At 41.8% G+C, this 19,917-nt stretch overlaps 1 protein-coding gene across 1 annotated transcript in view; it reads right to left on the reverse strand.

Annotated features, from left to right (window-relative positions):
• LOC131560789 (von Willebrand factor D and EGF domain-containing protein-like) overlaps positions 1-19,917 on the reverse strand; it is a 172,950-nt gene that overhangs the window by 122,341 nt on the left and 30,692 nt on the right. Inside the window, exon 2 of the mRNA XM_058809741.1 lies at positions 9,790-9,974. Within this exon, the coding sequence (XP_058665724.1) occupies positions 9,790-9,974 (185 nt within the window). The remainder of the gene's footprint in view (positions 1-9,789; positions 9,975-19,917) is intronic.

Here is a 19,917-nt window from a genome sequence, read left to right on the forward strand (position 1 = left end):
AAGATTTCATTCCCTTTCCTGAAAGCGGAGATCACTAAAACCCAAGAGCCTGTGTGAACCTGGAGGGTCAGTGAAAAAGCTGTGTGGGTGGGGATGAAAATGTCTTGCACGGTTTTGAGCAGTGGCCTTACACAGACAAAACGCTTAGAGGACACAATAACAGGATTCCAAAGTATATTCCTCTGGTTTTGGTTGGTTTCTATGAAGAGGATGAAAGCATAAAAGCAGGCTAAATCACCTGCCCCCAAACCATCTGCCCTGCTCCTGACAGCTCCTGCCCTTCCAGCACACCCTGGACACATTTGTGGGGTCTGTACCTCTCCCTCATTCTGCAAGAGAGTCGCATATGAAAGATGGAAAAAACATATGTGCAGGATATGCTTAACTTAACTTTCTATTTTTTTTTTAAATTTTATTTTTGCTTTCAGGCTTTTATCTATTAACAAATTCCCTGAATACAGAAAATCCCAAAGCAGAAGGCACTGGTCTTAAAAGGTTTAAATGACAGCATGTTGAGTCATGGCCAGGAGAGACTGATTTCCATTTCCCAACCTAGGGATGTATGTTCAGGAATCTCAGATCTGAGCTGCCCTCTGTACCTGTCAGGCTCTCTCTCCTGACTAAAGGAACATGGTTCTCTAAAGCTGTCTCTAATTTAAGCACCTCAGTGAGGAGATTAGGTGTAATCAGGGCCTTATTAAATATACAAAGCCAATTACAACGGTGACTCATTTTTCTGCACCATTACCTAGCATTTGCCAATATGCAAAGCACAGAGGTATTTGAGCTAAAGTTTGGAAATGATTACCAAATACTGACAATAATTCGCTCTCAGACATCAGTCATATTCAGCAGAGCATGACTGCTGCTGTCACTTTACATTTCTTCAGCCAATGACAGTGAACCATCTCTACTAGTCCAGCTTGGGGAACGTGATTCTTCTCAGTGTGTTTGGCTATAAATCACATTGGGGAAAAAAAAAAAAAAAAAAAAACAAAAAAAAAACCAACCCAAAACCCAGCATTTTTTCCCATTGGCCCAGGTTTCCTGTTTCTCTTTCAAGATCGAACGTTATTTGTGACAGCAGGGGAAGCAGTGAAAGCCAAAGGATAAATTTATTATGTCACGCACCAGTTCCCTCCTGCAGGCTGAGTTGCACCTGGGAGCTATTCAAGCCAGGAAGCAGGGGCAGGGGAGAAGGGGTGCACTCCCAGGACATCCAGGGTAGGAGAAAAACAATCAACAAGGTGACATGGCACAGTCTGATTTCCATTTGGAGCCAGTTATTGTAAGCTTCTGAAAACAAGGATTCCAGAGAATCCTTGGGTTTGTTTTATTTTTTCTCCTGAAAAGTGGCAGCAGCTGAGCAGAGAGGCTGACCCTGCCTCCCCTGTGTGGTGGTCTTGCAGGTGGCACTGGAGCTCCCTGGAGAGCAGCAGCCTTCCAGCACCCTGCAAGTAAAGGGGGACAACACAAAAATTCTTCTAGGTGGAATTTAAACCAATCCCTTCCCTTGCTTTCTTTAATACCCACATTATGTGTAAGTTTCAAGAGGATTGTTCTGTTTGTTTATTTACAGCTTTATGGGATACGAGTGTTTTCTGTGCTGGTAAAAATGCAGAATATGGGAATTTATTGCATCCTGGTCAACTTCTGGAGTGCAAGGAGTGGTGTGGAGAAGCATGTTTCCAAAGCATGCTTATGAGCATACACTTGTAATGACCTGGAAAAGTGGAAAAGACAACATCCAGAGAAGCAGCATGGGAAAGGAGAAGAATGCAAAGTAAACCTCCATGGTCTCTGCTTCATCCTCATCTGGGTGTGATACCTGCAGCCTGAATTTCCTCTTACACAAGGAAACCACAAACCTCAGTGCCTCTGTAAAGATTGCTGGACTGGAACATTCTTTTTGAACTTACACTGAACACAGGTATTAGTGATTTCACCCTGGAGGTGTTTGGAACCACACAAGCTGGAAGAATTAGTTATGGGGAGCAGAGCAGCAGGGATGGGTGAGCACTGGATTTCAATGGATGTGTGCAAACTCAGAGAGTCTTCTAGGAAAGGCTTTGGTGAGGAGACACAGCACAACCTACCCATCCCAAATGAAAAAATCCTCTTGCAATTCTCTGTAAAAGAACTTTTGTTGCTTGAAATGTGCTACAACATCCACCTGATGCTGCCTTTACCAATGTAACTGGTGCCAGCACATCAGTGCTGCTGCACTGGGAGTGCAGCTGCTGGGCTGCCTCTGGCCAGGCACACACAGTGCCTCAGTTTCCCTGGCTGCCTGACCTTGGGCTGATAACAAATCACTGACTCTCTGTGTACCTCACTTCCTTATCTCTCAGCCAGAGGTGGAGGTGGCTGAGATGGTAATAGCCTTTGGTGCCTTGCAGCAGGGCTGGGAAGGTAATTCATTAATGAGACACCCATCTCTCTGCTGTGCTGGGGGCCATGGAGATAAATAGATGTGAGTGAATTCTGGCTGTGAAAAAAGGCAGAAAGTGATCCATACATAAAACTGGGCCTGGATCTCTCGTTAACACACAGAGGAAAACCTGAAATGCTGGAATAAGAGGATGGTGGTTTCCCCCCCCTGTTTTTATCCTCACCAGCAGTCCCTGAGCCATTTCAGTGCTGGAAAAAGTGTGGATTGGCATCACTGATGTCAGAATGCAGCTTTCTGATAAACCCCCATGGAGATCTCCTGCATTTGCCCTGGCCAATCTTGCACTGAAACCACTTGAGAGACGGTTTGTTATATAACATGCAAAAATTACAAGCAATGACCAATCCTTATGAGGGTAAAAAATCAGACTGTGAGACAGCAAGTCATTGCAGCAAGCTGTGATACAGGATTACAGGCTGGCCAAGGAAGGATTTTGCTATAAATCAAGTATTTCTGTTTTCCTGGCAGCTCTATGACACACATGAATTTATTTTCTCTTATGAGCTGCATGTGGTCCTTCTGAGTCAGGCAAGTTGCCACACACTAGCCAAAAGGATTTGCTGCATGAGGCCTCTGTGAGTTAGAAGACAGACCTGAGAAGGCAAGGGCAAATGTATATTCATGTGTTCAACCAGCAGTAGAGATAAGAACAGGAAAAAACCCAGAAAAACAAACAAACAAAACAAAAAAGCAAAGAAACTTAGAAGAATAATTTAGGAGAAGAGGCTTCAAAGAGCCAAAATTTTCAAGTCCCCACTGTGGCATGATTTGCATTGAATTTTGTAGCTGTCATTTGGGAGAGTAACCAGAAAATGAATACAGAGGCAGCAAATGATTGGCATTTAAAACAGAGCATTTACCTGCAATGCCTGCAGTCACTGCTGCTCTAGGGATGTTGGAGAGATGTGGGAGTCTCACTCAGCAGCATTTCCAAAAGGAAGGAGGAATTACACAGCTGCCTCCATGGGAGAGCAAACTCCACAGGTCCAGGTGTCCACTGACACAGCTAGCACAAAGGAGAATTCTCCAAACAGAAGGGACGCTTCAGTCTCTTGGCAGCCTTCTTTAGTATCCTTCCATACTTTATCCAATTGTAATTAAGTGGTGGTTTTAATCTTCAAAGCATTTTATAAACCTCACCCAATTAATCTGTGCAACACCTCAATGTGGCAGGTAGGCATTCATTAGGTATTTTTGATTCCTAATTAGACACCAGATAATAATTTAAATAATCCAATTTAGAAAACCTAAACAATAAAAAAAAAGTTTTCTCCCTTTGCCAAAACAAGGGAACAAGCCATTATTGTTTAATCCAATGATATCTCCTTCCATTTGCTTGGGGTTTGGAGTATCAACCAGTTTGATTGATTGGACACTGTGGTTCTTCATAATTGCACAAAGAAATCAAGCTCGATTGTTCTTGTCACTTGGGGATTGCTGAAATTATGCTGTTAAAAATAAGTAGCACCATATGTGAGGAATGCATTGTTTTAGTTGGATGGAGATGGAAGGCTTTTTGGTGTGCTGCTGGTTGGCAGTTAAAGCATTATGATTTTGCATCTGTTGCCCACTCAAAACTTTACTTTAGCATTTTTTTAAAATTTCTTTGTAGTTAGTTAAAGTAAATAAGTTTGGGTTTTTTTTTTAATTTCAGTCTGAGGCCAAACTCCACAGAAATCAGATTACGTCAGGAATATCTGTAGTAGCAATTAAACTGGTGCTTGTCTTGTTTTTCTTTTAACCACATGCCTCTGAACAATAAAGGCTGCAATTGTAATTTCTACAGAAGGGGTTTTGCATGTCTGAAAAACAAGCAAGAAAAACAAAGGCTCTTCATACCTAGCATTATGAGTTGGAATATTCACATAAGTGTTCAAGAAAGAATTACAGATTAAATAATACCTTGAAGGTGTCACTTGCTTTTAAATTCATAGAACAATTGCAAATCAAAGTGGGGCTGGATTCAGAGCAAAATAATAATTGGAACAAAATAATAAATTAATGGCATGCAGCTGAGGTGCTGTGTTTTGATTGTGAGTATAAAATGTTCTCTAAGAGGTTTAAGAGGAGAGAATGAAACTAAGTATGGAAAAAATAAATCTCCTCTAGGGACTGACATATTAAGCATCATGAGCAGGTTAGATTTGCCATGCTTTAACATGACCTTGTTTTATACACCAAAGATTAGCATTTAAACCTGTGTTTGATCCTAGTATATGTGTAAAAAAGTAAACCTATAGTGCTAAAAATGAAACTATTGAGAAAATACCAACCCTTACTAGGGTTGGTATGACACATCCTCCATTTACATGGACATTTACAGTTGCACATGAATTTAAACCACGCTCAGATTTGGAGAGGGTTTTGCTCATTTAGAGGATGAAATTTCTGAAGAAAGGCATTGGAAGTTATCTTGATAACCCATCACAGGCAGGTGTTATTGGACATGTCTCTAACAGAGTCTCATATCCATAAGTAGCCCATAGAGAAGCTTGATACAGAATTGTGTGTGCCAAAAAATTGCAGTTATGGGGCTGGCACATGGGAGAGAAATTAATTTAAATCACAGAACCTGTGGGGCTGGAAGGGACCCACAGGGATCATCGAGTCCAAATGCTGGCCCTGCACAGGAACAGCCCCAAGGGTCACACCAAGAGCCTGAGAGCATTGTTCAAACACTCCTGAGCTCTGTCAGGACCTGTGGGTCACTCCCTTGCAGTTCTTGGAGCTGTGGCCACTTCCCTGGGGAGCCTGTTCACTGCCCAACCACCTCTGGGGAAAAAACCTTTTGCTAATATCCAACCTAAACCTCACCTGACACAATCTCAGGCCATTCCCTCGGGTCCTGTCACTGTCACCAAGTGCCTGCCCCTCCTCTTGCCCTCACAAGAAAACTGAGCAACCCAGAAGTGTCTGAACCCAGAAGTCTCTGAACCAAGGGTTGCAGGAGATTGTTACTGTGCAAAAAATGAAATTATTCCCCTTTCCTGCCATTCCCTCCAGAAAAATACATTCAGCTGCTGGTGAGGACAAGCACCTGGGGCCAGTGGAACTTCTCCACGGGAAGAAGAGAATTTTCAGCCCATTTCTGGCTTTGCTGTGAGTGTGGTGTGGCATTTGAATTTGCATTACAGGCAGCAGCGTGCACTGCTCTGCTGTAATCCACAGATTGATCTTTTATCTGACTGTGGAGCAGAGCTTCAATAACATCAGTGTGTGATGTTCCCTCACATTTCTTTTTAATGTTTGTGCCTCCCACAGGGCTTGCCCATATGTATCCAGGTGTATGCATATACCCTGTATTATTTGAATTCAGAATTCAGCTGGAATTTCTGTAATTGATGTGTGTTTTCCCATATTGGCTGTTAAGTACTTCTCTGTATTTTTAATAGATTTTCTGTTGAGCTTTAATTTTTCCATCTTTTGTTCTTCCTCTGAAGGTCATTTTACTATGGTCTGGCCATGTCTGTGCATTGTTTCTTGCTTCTTAATATACTGCTTTAATCTTAGTAAAAGCTCCACTGTACTTTTTTTCATTCAGTGTTTTTGCCTTTCACAGAAGATTTGGCAGTTCTTGAAGAACAAACCATGATCTGCAGCAGCAGCCTCAACACAGGAGGATCCAAAATTTGCAAATTTTTGTTGGACTTCTACTACAATATATTTTTGGATAGGGAAGTGGCTGTGGCCAGGAGTGCGTGTCCAGGATCTGATAATTGCTGTGCCTCCTTTGGGAGCACGGGGGGAAAGGCAAGGAAGAAACAGAGGGAGGAAGGTCAAGATCATTTGTTACCTGCCCTGAGAAATTCAGCAGGCAAAGCCTAAATTGGAAAGCTCCTTCAATCAAAAATATTTTGCCACTGGAGGAATAAGTTTATGGACAGCACTTGGATTCAAGGCATGGCAAGTTCAGGAATGCAATTAATATTTTCATTTTCTCTGACATAAAAGCTTTTGGGTTTTTCTTCTGTCTTTTTTTTCACTTCGTAGCTTGTGGGGTTTTCTTCTGTTTTTTCTCCCTTTTTCCCCCCCTTTTTTAATTAAATGAGTGGATGAGAAACAGCTCCTTAAGAACTGCTGCTCTTTTTCCAGTGCAAAATTTGCTGTGCCCCTGAGCTGTGGCAGGGCTGCATTCTGGGGCTCTCACAACCCCCCTGTGTGAATCTAACACTCCCTGTGCTTGTGGAACAATGTGCAGACAGGGACATATTCTTGTTGTGGAGGTTTGTTTCATGGCAAGACTCAGAACACAGGCATTGAGAGGCTGCCTGCAGGAGTCAGGAGTCAGTCAGCTCCCCTCCCGTGTTGCAGATATCTTTTCATGAAAAATCCTTTCCTTAGGATTTTTTCCTCCTGGGAAGCTGAGAAGCCTCAGGAACAAAATGTAAACATTGATTATCTGCTGCTGTGGGATGCAACAGGTGCATCTGTGATTGGTCCATCTTAGATGTTTATAATTAATGACCACTCACAGCCCAGCTGGCTCAGACAGAGAGTCCGAGACACAAGCCTTTGCTATCATTCTTTGCTGTTCTATCCTGATAAAACCTTTTCTTCTATTCTTTTAGTATAGTTTTAATGTAATATATATCATAAAATAGTAAATAAAGCCTTCAGAAACATGGAGTCAGATCCTCATCTCTTCCCTCTACATAAGACCCCTGTGAACACCATCACACCCCAGCACAAGCCATTTGTGCTCCCACTCTTCTCTCCCACACTCCAAATCTCCATTATGGCTTAAATCCCTCCTGAGCTCAGCTGGGTGACAGGAATCCTTACCTACCAGCGCTCTGAATTAAGGAGTTAATCTCATCTGTTGATAAGCAGCTAATTGTATCTGGCCAGTATCAACATGCTATCACTGGGTATATATCTTACAAGGTGCTGGAGTAATGTACTTTTAAATTCTGCAGCCGTATTGTCAGGCTTTATTTGGTCTCTTTTCTCTTCTATCTGTTCAAGGTTTTGTCTTTGACTTTTTTAATTAAAATCAGCTCGCTCCAGCCAGACTGGAATGTCCAATAATAACTGCTTATTAAGGAGTGGAAGCTGCACAGTTATTAATTTAAATTAGTTTGTTCCAGAGGTTTTGCTGAAATTAAATGGAAAACCAAATCAAACAATGATTTAATTAAGTGGAAGAGATAGAATGTAGAGGCAGATTTAGAAGGTGAAGATCTAAAAGAAGTGTATTCTTTCAGTTTTGACATCTAACAGATGTAATCCTTCATCAGCATGGCGAAGCAGAGATTTACTGTCATTCAGAGGATAATGTAGAAACCAATGGCAAGAATTATGTTACAAGATAAGAAACTAAACTAATGAATATACCTTCACAAACCTGAATGAAAAACTCCAGAGAAGAGATTAAAAGAAACAAAAGCATGCATTGTAAAAAAGCAATCTCAAACAGCATTGCTGCACACTCAGAATTGCTGAAATATAATGAAAAATTAAATAATATTATAGAATATGTATGTACACTTACAGAGCAACCTGGAAAACTTCATAGTGCATCGGGATATTTGAGGATGCCAAATGAAATTAATATTTCAATAATAAGCCCGCCACTTAATAAATGTCAATAAGATTTATAGTTTATATATGCAAAGTGTTAAAAATTCTACAGAAATAACAACTATCTCTTAAAATTTCACTCAATGTTAAATTATTAATGTAAACTTCAGTTGTGATGAGTTCACAGGTCCAGTTTGAATGGATATAAAATGTTTTTGCTAATTTTGAGAGGGTTCTCCAGCTAGAGTAGAATCACCCCAAACCAAAGATCCTGGCACTCTAGGTTGAATATTTAATCTTTTAAATAATTTATGGTAATTAGTTTATTATTTTCTGAATAATTTTGTTTAACTTTATGTTTGAAATTATGCTAACCTCCTGAAGCTGGGATATTTGAGGTGGCCGTGACTTTAGTGAGAGGTTGAAGTTGCTCTGACAACAATGATTGCAAGTCAAACATTATTGTCATACATATTAAACACAGATAAAACCAGATAATTATTGTTTTGTCTCTTTTATAGAGAATGGTAGAGGCTTTTTTGCTCCACAAAGCCATTAGCATACTTATGAAACTAAAGAATGCAAGAATTGATTCAATGCAGAAAGAGGTTCAACTTTAACTCTTCCTTCAGTTTCCCCAAAGATCACTTTAAATATTTTTTTCTGATTTTTCCCTTCTGATTTCATCAGCAGAAGAAGTCCCTAACTCATAATAATTTATATGGGAGAAGAGACAGGCTGCAGAATCCATTCTTACAGCCATACAGTTGCTTGGAAAAAGCACAGCTTGAGGTGACATACATGGTTTACTAAAAATCTCTCTGTGGAGTTGAAAAACACCTGGCTTTATGCTGTATTTCCTAGCCTGGCTGAATATTGGCTGTTCCATGGGGATCCTGGTTTCTGACTGATCCCCTTGCATGTGACAGTGGTGTTGTTGGTTTGATGGTGATGGTGGAGGTTTTGTTGTCGTTACTATTATTATTATTATCATCATCATCATCATCATCACCACCACCATTCAGTGTTTTTCCTATTGGGTTTTTTGTTACTGAAATGGCTCCTGAGGCATTAAAGAGTCTTTTTTCCCAGCCCTGCGACCAAAGAAGTTGAGATTCCTCGGCTCTGGTTTTCGAGGTTGTTTATTTTCTCTTATCTATTACATCCTTTCTCTGACCTGCTGAGATCTGTCCAGCAGGTTGGTGCACACTGACTGCCCTTGGGGTGGTGTTATCTTCTTATACTAAGAACTACGCGTACTTTATTTACAATAATTTTCCAAAATCTATCACCTATGTTAGACAGTCTGTCTCTACTCTAAACCAATCCAGAGTGTCACCATCACAGCAGAAGATGGAGGAGGAGAAGAAGAAGAAGAAGAAGAAGAAGAAGAAGAAGAAGAAGAAGAAGAAGAAGAAGAAGAAGAAGAAGAAGAAAGACAGGACATGCCCAGATTCCTCCATCTTGCCTCTTGAAGCTCCATTCTAAAACCCCAAAATTCTACTTTTTCACCTTGTGACAAATTTCCCATCATTCTACTCAAACTCTTGTGGCTTGTAACTCTTCATACAAAGTTGTTCATTTTTTCCAGGGGCTAAAATCGAAGGCACAGGTGTCTTTGACTCCGTGCCAAGGTCTCTGAGCCCCCTGCCAGGGTCTCAAGTCCTCCAGGGCAGCCAGAGGAATGTCCTGGGTTCTGACACACCCCCCTATCCCCAGTGGATGCACAGCCTAGGACGGCACAGAGAGGGATGGGGAAGGAAAGCCCCCCAGAGGGTTTATTGCAGCTCCCAGGGGAGAGCTCAGGTTCTGCTGACCTCGACACATCTGGTGGGCATTTCCACGGGCCGCTGGCCGAGCATGAGGCGGTACCATGCCGGTGGCAAGGAGTGGTCACACACCAGCTCCCGGCTCGCCGCCCTCTGCAGCTCCAGGGAGTCGAAGCTGGTGCTCCTGCGGGGGTCGCGGAGGATGCGGTGCCCCCCTGGCCAGCACTCGGGAGCTGGGGAGGATGGAGAGGGCAATGAGTCGTTAGTTAATCACTTTAATTTAGACGCCACTAATAACTGCTTAAATCTTGTCTGAGGTTGGAAATGGGTGTGTGTATTCTATTCCTGTCTGTTAGAGGTGGGGCAGTTATCTTCTGTTCATTGGGCAGTTTTCTTTTTCTCTTCCACAACCAATCCTCCCTCCGGGAAATACCTTCTGTTAATGTGCCATTAACTATTAATTATTGTCGCCCTGATTTTTTAAGATTTTCTAAGCCTTCTGATGTTGACGTTCTTGCAACGAACTTTCTCACACAGTTTCTGTAAATAACTCATTGTTTTGCATTCTTTTATGAAGGAGGAGAAATTTGATGGACTGTTGGTTTGTCCAGTGTCATTGGAGAGGTGGGACTGCAGGTGGCGCCTTCAATCCACTGTCATTTTTGGAAAACTATAAATGTTGGAGTCAGAAAATAAACTTCCATTTTTTCTTCACCTTGAGAGCAGTGGTGTGCGCTTGTGTTCTTTCACGTCCTACAGTGACAAATTATCTTCTGTTAATGGGCCATTAATTATTAATTATCTTCTGTTCATGGGCCATTGAGTGTCCCTGCATGGCTGATAAAATTCCATCATCCCATTGGGAGATGCTCTGCCCAGGGGGAGGAACCAAGAATTTCTACTTGGATATAACCTAAAGTTTTGGGCGCCACAGCAGCTTTTTCCTACTGCATTCCCAGAGGAGCAGCTTTGTGCTGCCTTGCATGGCCAGAGGGAGCCCAGGCCCCTCTCCAGCAGCCCTGGAGCTGCAGAGGAAAACTCCCCCCTTGTGCAGGATCCCTGCTGCAGCAGAGCCACAGCTGGCACTGCAGGAGGGCTGAGCCCCCATGGGATGGGGCTGGGACACTGCCCTGACACACAGGGAACCAAGTCCTGTTGTTGGTTTTATTTTTTTTGGACTATGGCATTTGTATTTTAATTTTCCTAGTAAATGAAAATTAAAATTATTCCTATTTCCATATCTTTGCCTGAGAGCCCCTTAATTTCAAAATTTTAATAATTTGGAAGGAGGAGGTTTACATTTTCCATTTGAATGAAGGCTCCTGCCTTCCTTAGCAGACATCTGTCTTTTCAAACCAAGACAATCCTATATCCTTTTATGTTCTGATTCGTTTTAGGATTGGGATAATTTTCAAGGGAAACAAATCTAGATTTAAATATGTAAAGGTGGAAGCTTAGTAACATAAAGATCTTAGTTATCTACGTTTTCGTCATATCTGAATCAGGACCAAACTCCTTAACCTTTTAACGTGTTTTCAGCCTAATTTTAGGGATTAACATCTGAGTATCTCCTCCTCAGAAATCAAGTGTTTTGAGGTTCCAAAGCCTTGTGACCTTTGAAAGTATGTGGGGTTTTAATTTCATTTACTACATGCATGAATGATTTAATCATGATATAAATTGGTGCTCAAGTACAAAGTGCTCTTCACATGCTTTTAAATATGTGCTGAGAAGATTGAGAACAAGAAATGTTGAAAAGACAAAAAAACCCAGAAATGGTATAAAAACACCAGCAAAGGGTTTTGAGAAATCAGCTCAAGTTAAGCTTGCAAATATTGAAGCCACAGGTCAGACTCACTTGAGCTTGGCATAAAGCCAAGCACATCAGGGCTTCTGTGTGTGCATCTCAAACTCTGAATCAAACCTGCTGCCCCTTGACGTGTGTTTGTTTACTCACCTGCCCTGTTTATTTTCATACATTTCTTGACTTTTACAGAATATTGAATTCTTTTCTTCTCACCTAATAAAAAGAGGCCTTGTGGTGATTCTGTTAGAAGTTGTTTATCTCTAAAGAGCCGAGCAAAAATGGCCTTTTCTTGGTTTTCTGAGCCATTCCCTGATGAGGCCAGGTCCCTTTTCCCCACGTCAGCACTGCAGAGTGGGCACAGGAGGGGACTGAGGTGGAGCTGCTCTGCCTCAGCAGCAGAGGGCTCAGCTAACTCCTTGCTGCAGTAATCTTTAATTGCTAATGATGATGTAAGAGGCAGAGGCCACATCAGAGGAATTGCACAAACTGGCAGTTAGCAAAATCACCTCTTTTCACTGTAAATAGAGCTTATTTATGTGGCACCGCTGACAGAGAATAAGACCCCTCCCCACAACTTAATTTTTCAAATGTCACTTTTCAGATTGTAACTCTGCTTTAATATTGCGCCAGTGGCACTCTGAAACACATTTATCATTTTTATTTTATTGACAAGATACTCAGAAGGTCAAAGTCAATCCATTTATGGCAGTATTTTTAAAGATTATTTTGATTGTGCCAAAGGCAAGGCAACGGTACACAAGACAAATGGGGACAAAATGTAGCGTAGCGAAGGCTTTATTGCAATTTTCAGAGAGCTAAACTGTCAAAGCCATTGCAATTCCAATGCAAAATTCTGCTGAATTAATACAATTGCCTTTTTAAATAAAAAAGAAGTGCCCTAAGCTTTTCTTTCCTATAGGTAAGAGACATTTCAGAGAGGGAACATTTGGAAATATTGCACCTCTAATTAAATATGGGATCAAATTCCTTCCCTCAGAAGTCCTTTCTGGAGACCACATGGAGACTGTCCTTTGCTAATTCCCAGCCCAAGGGAAGAGGTGACATTTCAGCAGACCAACTATTTTACAAAAATGAAAAGTTTACCCTATATTTAAAACCCCTTGAAAAAATGCAGACCCTTGCTGACCCCTCCAGTACCACTCAAGGCTTCAGGAGTGTTAATGGGGACAGAATCTTGGCTCCTGATGCCTTTTGCTTGCCTGAATTGGCTCCTGTCTGAACAAAAGGAAAAAGAATCTAAAAGCAAACAGCTCTTTGCCATGGGAATCTTGCAAGGGCATTGTAATGTAATTAATTGCATTCAGTTTCTCAATAATAATAATATCAAATAGTGCCTTTAGATGTAACTAATAGCCTTCTGCTTGATATGTATTAGCTATAATCCAAATTCACACCACATGTTGTGGTCTTACCAGTGATTAACTACTCTGTCTAAACAATGCAAATATATCAGACACTGACACATGGCTAATTATTTTTCATCCCTTGCATGGTTTTGTTTGCAGTAGTTTAGAGAAGGCTTTCTCACATCATCACCAGAGGAGCTGAACGCTGCAGATGGGCTGGCAGAGGCCAGGGAGGGACATGGGGGACACCTCCAAGGTCCCTCAGGAGAATTTAACAGAGAATTTAACAGCATCTGGGGCAAAAAGCCATGTGTTTGGTCCCAAAGTAGCCCCGTCTCAAACAGCCACCTCTGAAGGTGTGTTTTCCCCTGAGTTCACTGCCAGAGTGAGTTTGTGTACCTGTGCCTGGGTTCAGCTGTGCTGGCAGGCTGTCACTGAGGGGCAGGATGGCAAATTGATCTGCTGTCACTGCCCTGGAGCCAGCCTGATGGGTTCTGTCCCCTGCCTGACACAGAGCAGACCCTGGTGGCACAAAAAGCCTCACCCAGGTTCTGCAGCCATGAGCCATGAGCAAAACAAACCCTCAATTACCAAGTTCCCCTTGTAAAATGGTGCTTATCATGGCCCCGTGACAGGGTGATTGTAAACTTTAACATGCAAATTGCAGGCTGTGGTGCGAGTTAATTACCACTGGCTTTCCTGCAGAAATAAATGAATAAAGGCATCAGGCTTTATCATAAAAATGTTATTTAAAAGAAAACAACAAGAAGGCACAGCTGAGCCCTGCTGGTTCTTCATCTGAGAGATGCCCACTTGTATCTTGTACTTGTAGCTGCAGCTACATTCAAATCAGATGAAACTTTCCTATTCTTTTTAAATTCAGGTGCAGGTGTCAAGCTTACGGACAGCCATGAAGTGCTCAACATCCCAGCTGTCCCCTTCATGTCCACATTCATGTCTAGTATGGAACCAGTGCTGCTCTGGGCTATGCAGATTAGGTTGTCTTAAAAAGGAAATATTTGTTTTATTAGGATAACAAATTTAATTTAATCCAGCACTACTCCTACTATTGTATTTAAGGGGCCCATGAAAAAAAAAAAAAAAAAGAAAAAGCTGGCTTTTTAGGGAACTGGTCATTATGACTCATTCTGCAGTGAGATTTTTGTGGCTCTCTATCCAGAGCTGTTGGAATGAAATGCTGGGTGTATCTGGTGCTTTAGTCTCCTGCAAAGAGCTGCTTCTTGAACTACCCCCAACTCAATATAGCAAGGAGCTGTTGCTAAGACATAAACATTTGTTTGCCTTACTAGAGACTCAAAAGCTTTTATATTTTTTTTAACTTAACAATTTTGTGTCAGAAAGTTGTGGCAAGGAGACACTGAGTAGCTCCTTTTTGACACTGAAAGCAAACAGATAATAATACCTGCTGTATCTGCTAAGTGAAAATGACATTTGAGTAACTCTGGTGGCGTGACGGAGCAGGTTCCTTGGGGAAAAGCCTGTCTCCATCAAAGCCATCAGGAATGCTGCTGTTAATGCCTGGGTGTTCAGAGTCACCTGTTAATGTGTGGGAAAGGAGAGGCAGCCTGTGGGCTCGCTGGGGAGAGGAGAGCCTCCTGCAGAAGGCAGAAGCATCCAGAAATATCGCATGGAAAATGAGCAGGACATGGGTATCTGAACTGAACGTGCTGCTGAGGGCAGGGGTTTGACTCTCAGCTAAAGGAAACATTGATGTGACCACAGCATGAGGAGATATTGGTGTCAGCAGGTCCTGGGGACAGCCTGGAGGCCCTTTCTGTGCCAAACATGACTCTGGAAAGGTGAACATAGGGCATCATCACTTTGGGAGACTCCCTGCTTTGGGATGCCCTCCCTGCCCACACATTTAACACCTGAAACACCCACTGCTGTTTCAAGCTGGATGCTCTGCAAACAGCTGAGTCTCTGCACACTTTTTGGGCAGAGGTATTGGTGAGAAAAATGCTGCTTTGGGTGTTTTTGCTGAGGTCTGTCCCTCCTGCTCATGGCCATAGGAAGAAGCAGCATCAGCCATATCAGAGATAAACCCAGGAAACTTAAGAGTGGCGGCTGAAAAATCATAAGGAAATAACTTGCTAAACCTTTGCTTTCCTTTTCAAAGACAGATGAGTACAAGTGTAATAGAGCTTTACCTGTCCCTCCTGCTCCCAGTAAATATCAGTGGCTTAGGTGGAGGAAGGTTTAAGAAGTTGTGAGACTTTGTTTGTTTGCTTTGAATAGCGGCTGCAAATCAAATAATATCAATAGGTGATGGCAGCCAGGTAACCCTGCAAGAAATATAGTCCACAAGCCTGAGGGGCATGTTTGCTTTGGGCAAAGCCACACAATATATCTAAAGGGCATTCTAAAGCCTTGGGAAATAGCTGGCAAATTGTAAAATAACTTTTGTGTGGAGGGTGATTGCAAAGCCAGTGACTGATGCAGGCAATGCTAACCAAGAGCAGCATTTGGTGATGGGCTGTGATTGCTCTGTGACCAGGAATGAAGGGTCCCCACATGCAGATTTCCTTCTTGCCATCACCTCTCATATTGTGGAAACTCAATCTGGAGTTTGCCCCAAAAATACATGTAGGCATATGTATGTAAGCATACATACATTAAAATAAAAGTATTTCAAATTATGCGTGAGTACTCAAATTTTTGACACTTGTGTGACATACAGTAAATTTTTGAGGTCCCTCCCTCTGTGGCAGATTTTCACATTTCTGCTTTTTGTTTCTTACAATCCACAGTGGAACAGAACCTTTTCTGCTGTGTTTGACTTTCTCTTCATAGGAAAATTATAAAATATTTTTGGAAAACTCATTCTGAAATGCTGAGGCTAATAAACCATAACTCCAAATTAATTGCAGACAAAGGATGTGTTGTTCCCTTTCTTATATTTCTGTTTTAGAAACAGAAGGAAACATTTTCATCACCAGCCACTTCCATGCTCAGGGGCTGGATTTCAGTGATGTAGAAAATCTCAGGTAAGAGTTTCTGAAGCTTTCAGCTTGTCAGTGCCATCTCTTCCCCAAATTGTCATTTACCACACATTGAAAGAGAGTTTGTGTAGAGAAGGAAAGGCAGATGTTGGGAAAGGGAAATTCTTTCCAGGCTCTTAATGGATGTGTTCAAAATAAATTTCAGTAGAATCCAACCCATCTGACAACATTTAAAAATTCCTTTTGGTGGTTGCATGTTCCAGGTGAACAAACATCTATTAGTAGATATTTGTAGCTAAGGAACACCTGACAGTTTATTAAAGATAAAAGTTCCTGCCCTTATTTCACCAATACTTTAAAGATTTTTGCTTCAATTATTCTGCCTGCTGATGACAAAAATTTTCATTCTTAATGATATCCAGAGGCAGAAATTTGTTGTGAATGTGACAGCGATCACTACATTAAAATGCTTGAACCATGAATGCTCCTCTGGTAGATAAAGCATAATAACTGTATTAAAAAACCTTGATAGCTAATAAATAACGCTATTTTCAGAGATTTCAGAAGCAGAGGAACCTCCTACTGAACTGAAATGATAAGGGAGCCCATTGTGCAAACACCACACACTCGTAATGGCCAGGTCTTGAACAAGTCACAAAGCATTCACAAGGCAAAATTGATAGAGATAAATGAGCCATTGTGCAAAATAAATGTAATTATAGAAATTTTGACCCAGGAAGAGGCAAGAGGCTGAGCACCTGCTGAAAAGAATATGACATGTTATTTGTACTGAATAACAGGCAGATCTGAGAAAAAATAAAAACCAAACCAAAAAACCTACACTCTGAAGGTGTTGCTTTATAATGCACCTGAATTTCATTTGTCTGGGAACAAGGTCACTTGTCATCCTGGTCTGCTGTGGAGTAAAGCAATAAACTATTGACAAACCAAGGGCCAGCACTCAGTTCCAGAGCAAACAATTATTTATTCACGCTCCTATCTCTTATCTTGCCTTGCATTTCTATTTTTAACTGGTGGTTTAGAAAGGAGGAATTGATTATGTGAAATATTCTTCTGGTTTGTGTATCCCCTGAATAATTTGCAGAATAATGAGCTGCACACAGCTCACACAGGAGGATGCAGGGACAGGCAGAGAAGCATTTTGTGTGGGGCCAGGAGGGGCTGATCAAACAGGTGAAAACAAGGGGTCCCTGTGGAGAGTGGGAGCAAAGTCTGAGTATCTCCCTGGCAGGTTACTGGGGATTTTGGAGAACTGTCACTGCACATGGGATGAACAACACCTTCTTCGGTGTTCTATAAATAGAGCAGATGAAGGAACATTTTATTTTCAGGGATAATGCATGTGTGGCCAACTGAAGTAAATGAGCCAAGAAGTGTCCAGCAGAATTGTTTTCTTTTAAAATGCTTAAATCTCCAAGAATCACTGTCTGGAATCTCTCATCAGTGTGGAAATTGCTCATGGATGATGTGGGGGACACAAAAAGGACAAGATAAAAAGCACATGGATAAAAAGCAATGGGCAGTTGTACAGGCCAGGTGAAGTCAGTGCACCTTCTTTACAAAATGCAGCCTCATTTAATAAATGTGCCATTTAGAAAAAACAGCAAAGCCAAATTGTGTCAATAGCTCTATTATGTTTGACCAAATCTCCTCCTCACTCATTCTTGCTCAGTCCTAAAGCCAGGAAGGCTGAGAATCAGAATATAGAAATCACTTACTATTGCTGTGTCACAACAGAATTCAAAGCCTCATAAATTTCCTCAAGTTATCTCTAAGTTAATCATGATGCCTTTAAGGGCATCTCAATAAAAATCAATAAAAAGAAAATTATAATTATTGTTATTGATTGGTCTATTTTGCTCTCATCCCTCAGAATGAAAAAGTGAAATCAAGGAAAAGGGTCTTTCTTACCTCCTAATCTCAGCTGAGCATACAGTCACAAATTTAGCTTTCCTAAATAGAAGCAACAAAAACAAACTCACAGGTTTTGATTTTAGAAGCCACAGGGCTCTATTCAGATGGAAATTTGATTTCCATGGAGAGCTGGAGGTGTTTCTACACCTCAGCTATGACACTGGCTAATTACCATTCGCCAGCCACACATTTTTCCAGACTGCCCCCATGGATAATGCTGAATTTTGGCCACATTTTCCTGCACTTCCTCCATGCAGTGCTGGATGTGGGTGATATTAAGCTGGGGAAAGTGTCAGCACTCCCTTGCTGTCAGTGCTTCCAGCAGAGGCTGGTGAGCAGATAAGGGCACTCAGAGTGCAGGCGGCTCAGTGCTGCCAAATTCCAGGTCTGCTGTGTGTCCTGGGTGTGATTCAGCTCCTGTTGGATGCAGGGTGACCAGGCAATTTTTCCTGCTATTGTTTTGCTATTATTCATTGCTGTTATTCATCCCATTCACTGGCACAGCAGTGGCTTCAGCTCCTCACGTGTTTATAATGGGCTTTTCTGTCAGGGCTCTGACATTTAGGATGAATGGCTGGGTTCCCTCTTGCCTTTGGAGTAAGGTTTTATTTGTTACAGTGCTGCAGTAATGCACACGGACATGCTCCACTTCCCAGCTGCTGCACTAACCTGGAAGGATCTCTCCACTAAAATTTAGGTTTTCTTTGACCCTGTCCTCCATCCCTTTGTGGGCTGTGTGAAACTGTGAGAGAGTTGATATGAAACAGGCTCATAGCACATAGCAGCTCCTGCTGTGGATGCAAAATGTTCTTCTCATGAAATATAGCACTCTGGATGGATTTAAAAAATATTGAAATAAAAGGTCATGAGCTAGAAATAGCCAGCAGCCTGCCTGGCCACTGTGATAAGATAAAGCTGTGTACTCCCAACCGTGGAATTGCGACATTAAGCCTAATAGATTTCTAAAATCCAAATTTATCAGCAATCCCCACTGTTTGTTTCTTCAGCTTTTGAAAGGCTCTGATTGGGTACATATAGTCATGGTATCTTCAAACCTAAAAGTCAGTGTCTTCCTCCCATGGAAACAGGATTGTATCAGTTCCAGCCAGCATTTTCCCTGGGCCATGATGGAATTCCAGGGAATCTCACACACCTGGTTGTGTCTCTAGCACCTGGCAGAGGTCTGGTACTGCCTATTCACACCATGAAACAGCAAGGCTTTCAGTTCCTATAGACAAAAACCTCCAGATAAATGTGTTTGCTATTTTTATTTACTTGAATTTAATTCTCGGTTCTAACAGGCACCGATTTTACTTTTTTTTTTTATATTAAGGGTCATCTCTGCTTTGGTTGCTCCACAGATCTCTGCTTATTTACCAGAAGTAGTAGGACCATCAATAAAAATAGTAAGGTTTCAGGAACTTATAAGGCCTTCAGCTATAAGCTGTTTTTTGATGTAAAAGAAAATGCAGCTCAGCTGGTATCAGCTGAGTCTTCACCACATTTACAGCTGCTACCTGTGCAACCTTTTAGGATGTAATTACCGTAATAAGAAAAAACATCTCCATAATTACATATATGTAAAGCCCAACACCTTTCTGTGGCCATGCAGCCAGAGCTGCAGGTACAGATCTGCATGTTCACAGGGGATTAGGGAGGCACAGGAACAAACAGGAGACAATTGCTGCCCCATATGGTGCACATTATTGGCATCTGTGCTCTGATCAGGATCAGCCGTGCAGAAGGCAAACCTACTGATTTCTTCTCATTTACACTGCATTAACTTTGATCACAGTGTAGGTTTGTGTGTTTTAAAGCCTCTGCTGTCTTAAAAATGTGCCTGTGTCCTCAGAGGAGAGGAAATGAGCAGAAATGAGCCCTGTCCCTCAGTGGCTGATGGAGCTGTGGGAGGGTTTCCCATGCAGGGATGGGCTGGAATGGGATGGGGATTTCTTCCACCATGATCTACATGGTGTTTCTTACAGGAGGTATAGCGCTGCCACTTTGTGTTCTTTAGAAAGAAAATAAAGGGAAATCAGATTGCCAGATGGAGTATTCTCAATGGGAACCACTCTGCTCCTCAGACACTGACAATGCAGTACAG

The sequence above is a fragment of the Ammospiza caudacuta genome, chromosome 8, assembly GCF_027887145.1.
Source record: "Ammospiza caudacuta isolate bAmmCau1 chromosome 8, bAmmCau1.pri, whole genome shotgun sequence".
Classification (NCBI taxonomy): domain Eukaryota; kingdom Metazoa; phylum Chordata; class Aves; order Passeriformes; family Passerellidae; genus Ammospiza; species Ammospiza caudacuta.